Source organism: Delphinus delphis, chromosome 7, assembly GCF_949987515.2.
Source record: "Delphinus delphis chromosome 7, mDelDel1.2, whole genome shotgun sequence".
NCBI lineage: Eukaryota > Metazoa > Chordata > Mammalia > Artiodactyla > Delphinidae > Delphinus > Delphinus delphis.
Genome location: NC_082689.1, coordinates 8,105,152 through 8,111,461, shown reverse-complemented (window position 1 = coordinate 8,111,461; position 6,310 = coordinate 8,105,152). Strand labels below are relative to the sequence as shown.

The 6,310-nt window shown below is 57.0% G+C and overlaps 1 protein-coding gene across 1 annotated transcript; it reads right to left on the bottom strand.

The window, feature by feature from the left end:
- Positions 1-301: 301 nt before the first annotated feature.
- Positions 302-5,013, bottom strand: NPPC (natriuretic peptide C). Its single transcript, XM_060015485.1, has 3 exons — positions 4,796-5,013; positions 4,039-4,349; positions 302-776 (listed from the first exon to the last, which is right to left on the bottom strand). The coding sequence occupies exons 1-2, from the start codon at positions 4,883-4,885 to the stop codon at positions 4,059-4,061; spliced, it is 381 nt and encodes a 126-aa protein (XP_059871468.1). The 5' UTR covers positions 4,886-5,013; the 3' UTR covers positions 302-776; positions 4,039-4,058.
- Positions 5,014-6,310: the final 1,297 nt, after the last annotated feature.

The window sequence follows — 6,310 nt, the reverse complement described above, 5'->3', positions numbered from 1 at the left end:
GCTCTGAGCAGAGCTTCCTGACCTGGCCAAGCTGGTCAGAATCACTTGGGACAAAAGCCACATGGCCAGTCCTACCCCTGGAGGTCAGATTCAGTAGATCTGAGGGTGGATAGGGGCAGGAATCTGTATTTTTAACAAGATTCCTGGGGGATTCTGATACAAATCAACCCAGAATTGGGAACGGGCTGCTAGATCTATTTAGAGGCAAAAGCCTTGTTTCCGCATTCTCTCTCCTTCTCAGACTAATTCTTAAAAAAAGGTGCAATGAGTAAATAAAGACAGCTTTCAAGATGTTCATGGAATGACTTTTTTTTACATTTTTCAACTAGTTAAGACAAAAACATTACAATGATTGACTTCTTCCATTTAGTTACATAAATAAAATTTTTATAAATATCTCTTTATAAACAATATAAATAGCTTTACAACATAAATACATTTATGCATGACATGAATTTACAAACAGCAATGTTTTACAGCTGGTTTTGTCAGTCTCTTAAAAACTGTCTCTTGTCATCACGTCGGTGTAGGTGTGTGTGTTTTGTGTATATAATATATATAATATATAACTTTTTATTTTTCATTAAAAAATAAACAAACAATAAAGTCATACCCCCCTCCCTAAATAATAATAAAACAGCTGGTGTTGTGTATTCCCAGTACCAGGAAAAAAAAAAAAAAGAAATGTAATAGCCACATTGCGCTGGAGGTGCTTCCAGATGCTGGGAGGCTGATGACCAAGGATGACCTCAGCAAAACGGAGCAAGTTCCCAATCCTGAAACACAGAGGGGCCAAGGGACACTCAGCTGAGAAAGCCCAGCCTACAGGGCACTTCTAGAACCTTCCTCCCTTTCCCGCTGTAGCAGGAGGCAAAATGCCTCCACCTTCGCCCTACAGGCCCTGATGAAGGCCTTCCTGCAGAGGAAAAAGGGCCCTTCCACTCGGGGCCTCTCCAGGCCCTCATCCATCGCCTGCTGTGTCCTTGGCACTTCCTGCCCCAGCACAGGTGGAACCAGAAAGTCAGCCAGCCCTCCTCCCCCTCTGACTAAGTGCAGGCCTTGTCCTTGGCTCTCCGTGAGACACAGTGAGGGAAAGGGAATGGAAAGTGAAGCCCCGCCACCCAACCCCGGCCCACCTCTATTTTTTGCTACGATACAAACCCTCCGTCAGGTGCTTTACGTGTCTGGGGGATGGCGGAGGGAAGGGGGAGAGAAGCATCTGAAGATTTGGGAAATCTGGACTCAAGTCCCAACTGAATATTACTTCCTGGATGGCCATGCAAAGCTTTGAGTATCACTTTCCTCACCCATAAAATGGGATAATAGCCACCTCCCAGGGCTGGCTTTAAGATTCAACAGCGGGCCACACACTGGGCATTGGCAGAGTGTCTGGGTCACAGCTGCCCATAAATAGCACTTCCTTCCCCAGCTGGCTTCTCCTCAGAAAGGGTCCCCTTCAGAATCAGAGGAAATGGTGTGTCACGCCGGCCCTGGGGAAATGAGTGGTCGTGCTGGGTTTGCTGGCTCGTGAGTTGGCAGTGTCGTTTGATGAGGGCTGCACCCAGTCACTGCCAATGGGTGTGTGGGTGTTCGGGGGCCAGAGGAAGGCTTCCTCCTGAGACAGGGTGGTGCCCTTCCAGAGGACAGTCCTGGCAGAGGGACCCCGGGCCTCAAGGCCTTGATGAACTTCCTCAACCCCTTTCTCTGCCGTCCCACATGTTTAAACAGAGGACAGATGTCTGTGATGTCTCTGGGCCCCATGGGCAATGGGTTCATTCAGGCACCCTCCACACCTCATCTCTGCCATTAGCATTTTATAATCAAGGCTATAACCATCAGTGACAGTCATTATGGCAGCTGGTTAGAGCCAAAGTCAACTCCTGTGTAGACAAATGGCCACAGCCTCAGAAGAGCTTTCATTAATGGGAAAACCCTAAGCTGCCTTTCTCTTTTAAGCCCAGACAGTGAGATACCCTGGGCATCTCCACTAGGAGGTTGCAGGCAACAGGAAGGATGCTCTGCCTTCTCATGGGGCTGGGGGTGAAGGTGGGGTTGAGAAGGTTAAAGGTGGTGGAGGTGGGCATTCAGCTAAAAGAGAACTTCCAGGAGGTTGACAAGCTTCCCTGGTCAAAGGGGTCAAGAAGCATTAGCAACCTGGATTCCACCTGTGGAGTACCTCTCTCCACGAATACCTGGTACCCACAGACAGCCTCATCTAAGAACAAGGGGTCTATGGGGACGTGCATGCCAGGCACTTTCTAGGACCTTATCTCCTGCTGACTCATAGAACAGCCTCTGTTTGGATTCTGAAGTTTGAACTTGGTGCTTAATTCACAAATTGAAAATTGGACGCCTGTGGCTCCTCCGTCTCTTCATTGTTGAGACAGGAGAGAACAGAACAAACCCATCACAACGGTAGCTTCTAAAGGCTGGTCCACCAGTGCCAGAATCATGACAAGTCAAGATCTCAGACAAGCGAAGCCCCTGCAGGAGGAGCACACAGCCTGGCCAAGTCTGGCTGCAGAGAGGAAGGACACCAGCTAAATGCTAGGGCAGGCGGGCGAGGAGTGCTCCTAAGCTGGGTGGGGCAGGTTTTCCGGGTCATTGACAGACATTTTAAAGAGCTCCTTTGGGCATCCTGCAGGCCCCAGTTCATCTTAGGCTAGTGTCCGGCCCTTAAGTTGTTCATGAGTTAATTTGGGGAGGTAAACAGGTTCACCAACAACCCTAGCTCAGGTGAAAAAGTTTTCTGTGTAGTAAAAAAGGCTCAGGCATTGCACTGGAGACCTTCAAAGATGGGCGCGCTTGTCCTTTGGGGGAAGACAGTGTAGACATTGATAAGGCTTCTGGGATGAGAGAACACAGCTTGGCCTGCAGTGGGACAGAAAGACTGTGGGACAGGGAATGACAGCAGCTGGCTGCAGGCAAGGCTGGACACCAGGAGGTCGGGTTCGAAATCACTCGAATGTCAGTTCCAGAGGTTGGGATGTTGTTTCTCCATGATACTGATGGGCAGCAGGAATGGAGGGGAGTGGAGAGAGGAGGGAAGGACATTTGCCGCTGTACCTTGCCAGGGGTGCAGCACCCGGCCGGGGCTGAAGGTAGCACAGGGGTTTCCAGCCTGGTGGAGGCGGAGGAGGCCATACCAGAAACCCAGGTATGGAGCCTAGGCATGGTGGGGGGGGGGGGGCGGGAGGAGGGGGGTGGGGCTCAGTTTGGGACATGTTGAGTTTCAGGTTGGGGCAAAAAACTAGATTATTTTAGTTTCTTTTTCCTTGCCCTAAAATAGTGCCACGAACACTGAGGTTCGATCCTGAAGTCACACGATTGCTGCAGCGTCAGGACCCTGGACAGACCAGTTTGCCCACGGCCATGGTTTAGAGAAGGGACAAGAATCAGAATGCTCTGGGGCAGAAATGCTCCCTGGTGATGCTAACAAATGGCTATTCTCCCTACCTTGAGGGGGCAGGTCTCGCTCCAAGCCTGTCCCATCACAGAGACAACAGACCCAGGGAGCTGTCCTGACCACTGGGCTGCTTACTGCCCAGCACCATGATGCAGTGGCTAGCAGATCAACTTACCCTTGACTCGTATGTATGCCTTTCCTCCTCTGCTCCCACCAACCCAGGATCAGCCCTCAATTCCCCCAGTTGGAGAACTGGGGTCAGTGTTGCTGGTTGCCTTATGGCCCTGGGGTGGGTGGGACCACACCCCCCCCCCCCCCGAGCTGTCTCTGTTTCTCCAGAGGGAGCCAGGTGGGTCCATCCATGCTGAGCCATTTCTGACCTTGCCAAAGTTCCCTGACCACTTTATCCCTCACTTTCTCCATCTGTAAAATGGGATGATAAATGGTGTTGGGGAAAAATGTCTAGCACACACACTCAATCTTGTGCCCAGATGGTCTGGCTGGGAGGCGGAAAGGTCCAGGGGATCAGAGAGGAGCCGGCCTGCGGGAGGGGGTGCAGGCTTGGTTCTGGGGGGCTTCACGGGAAGCTGGGTGTGCAAGAGCTCCCGGCGGCCGGGGTTGGTAGTACTCACCGCCGCCAGGGGTCGCCGCACTAACATCCCAGGCCGCTCATGGAGCCGATCCTGTCCAGCTTGAGGCCGAAGCAGCCCTTGGACAAACCCTTCTTGTTGCCTCCCTTGTATTTCCGCGCGTTGGGGTGCTCTTGCAGAAGACGGGCCCACGCCGCCCGAGACTTGGTGTCCACGCGCAGGTCCCGGAGCAGTCGCGACCGGTCGCCCTTGAGATTGGCGCCACCGCCCCCGGGAGTCTTGTCGCCCTTCTTCTGACCTCCTCCCGCAGCCTGGGGCTCGGCCACCTCCTCCCCTGGCGGAGTGCGCGGGACCTGTCAGAAAGAAAGAACGGGCAGGTGAAGGGACGCACCGCGGCAGCGCGGGGGACTTTGCGGGGCCGCTGATGCTCCAGCCCGACACTCCGGCCAGCGCGGTTTGTCCTTTCGAGTCCTGAGCGCGCCCCCAGAGGTGCCGGACGGCTCGGCCCTGCATCCACCTGCCACGCGGCCGCCGATGTCCGCTCCTTCGGGGAGCCCCTTGCCCTCCTCTCCTTTGCCCCTTGCCGGGCTGACCACACTGAGGCAGAGGCTGCGCATTTGTCGATGCTCTCCCGAGTCCGGGCTTCGAGGGCTCCCCAGCTCTCACCCGCGCACGTCTCAGGGGAGGGAGAGAGCCGCCTTCCCGCCCCCTCTGCTCCCTCCGGCGGGCCACACCCTCCTAGACCCCCTAGCCCTACCACCGCCCCTCACAGTTCCGACGTCCCTGCGACAGCACCCACCTTCGGCGGCGCCCCGGGCTTGGCTTCGGAGGGCCGGAGCGAGAGTAGCGCGAGCAGCAGGGCGCAGGCCAGCAGCTGGGAGAGGTGCATGGTGCCCGTGGGGTGGCTGGGCGCAGACCGGCGGCAGCAAGGGTGCGCGGGGCCAGCGGGCAGACGGGCAGACGGGCAGGCGAGCGCGGAGCAGGCTGGCCGGGCTGCGACGCGGGTGCGGGTCCGGGTCCCAGTGCTGCGCAGCGCCGGCTGGGTGCGCTCTGAGCCCGCGGCTCCGCTCGCGCCTTTATAATCCAACCTGCCGCTGATGTCATCCTCCCGCCCACAGGGCCGCCCGGGCCAATGGCACTCGCGCCGAGGGCCGGGAGGGGTCCGCGGGGGCTCCCCCTCTGCCCCCCCCGCCTCATCCCACCCCGGAGGGATCCCGCGGCTCGGCGGGCTCTCTCCCGACTGCGCTCCAAACTGCAAAGCGGCGCGCACAAGGGAACTCGAATTGCAGGGAGCGCGCTCTGGCATGCCAAGCGTTTGTGCGCCCGCTGCCCTGCGCACAAGGTTGGACCTCAGCACACACGCTCTTCCTGGAAAGGATCAGTTTCCCTCTTTGCAAGTGCAAAGATAGGCTCAGAGGAATTAAGTAACTTGCCCAAAGTCACACAGCCAGAAAGTTGGCACAGCCCGAAATCCACGCAGATCTGCCTTGTTGCCAATCTTTTCCCGGGGCACCTGACAGGCGCGAGGCCTGGCGCTGCGGCTCCACCTTTCACCTGCTCGCCGGGACAGTAATTCAGATCGCACCGACGCCTTTAGCTTGGGGAGGTAGAGGATGGGGCCAGAGGTCCGGGGGATAGGCACAGAGAGAGCGGGGTTTGCCCGGGGCCGCAGGGGAGAGCGCAAGTCCTTCACCGGACAGTGCGAGCTTTTCGCCTGCGGGTGTGTTTGGGAGCGAAACGCGAACGAGATGCGAGGGTTCATGCGTGTGTGCGGCAGCATCTTGGGCCCGCCGCTGTGGCTCTAAGTGCGCCCTCAGCCCGGGCCGGCCCTACAGAACGTCCCCGGGTCTGACCCGCCAGATGGCTTCCTTCTGCACCGACGGGTGCGCGCCTGACCTCGACTGCACCCACTCGAGGATCCGCAGCGTGTGGCTGTCCCTCCAGTGGCCTGTGCACCTGCACAGTCTGGGGAGGGAGCTTTACCCAGCCCCGAGCCCAGTCTGGTTTCTGTGAGCCATAACAGGTGGTCGCCTTCGCGTTTTCTGCCTCAGAGTGGTCCCTACCATAGTTGTCGGAACACGCCCAAGTATCGCTGCTGCTCACGACTTGCTCTCCTTGGGCAGGGCGTCTCGGTCCCTCGGGTTCTGAGGAGTCCTTCGGGATGGGCCGCGGAGGCAGAAAACCGTAAGACTTGAGTGAGATGCAGGAATCTATGACTCCACTGCCTCCGGAGCAGGGGACTCGGCTGGACAGCGGAGGGTAGGGGAGTGCTTGCGGACCCCAAGCACCAAGACTACCCTGAGGGCTGGAGGCA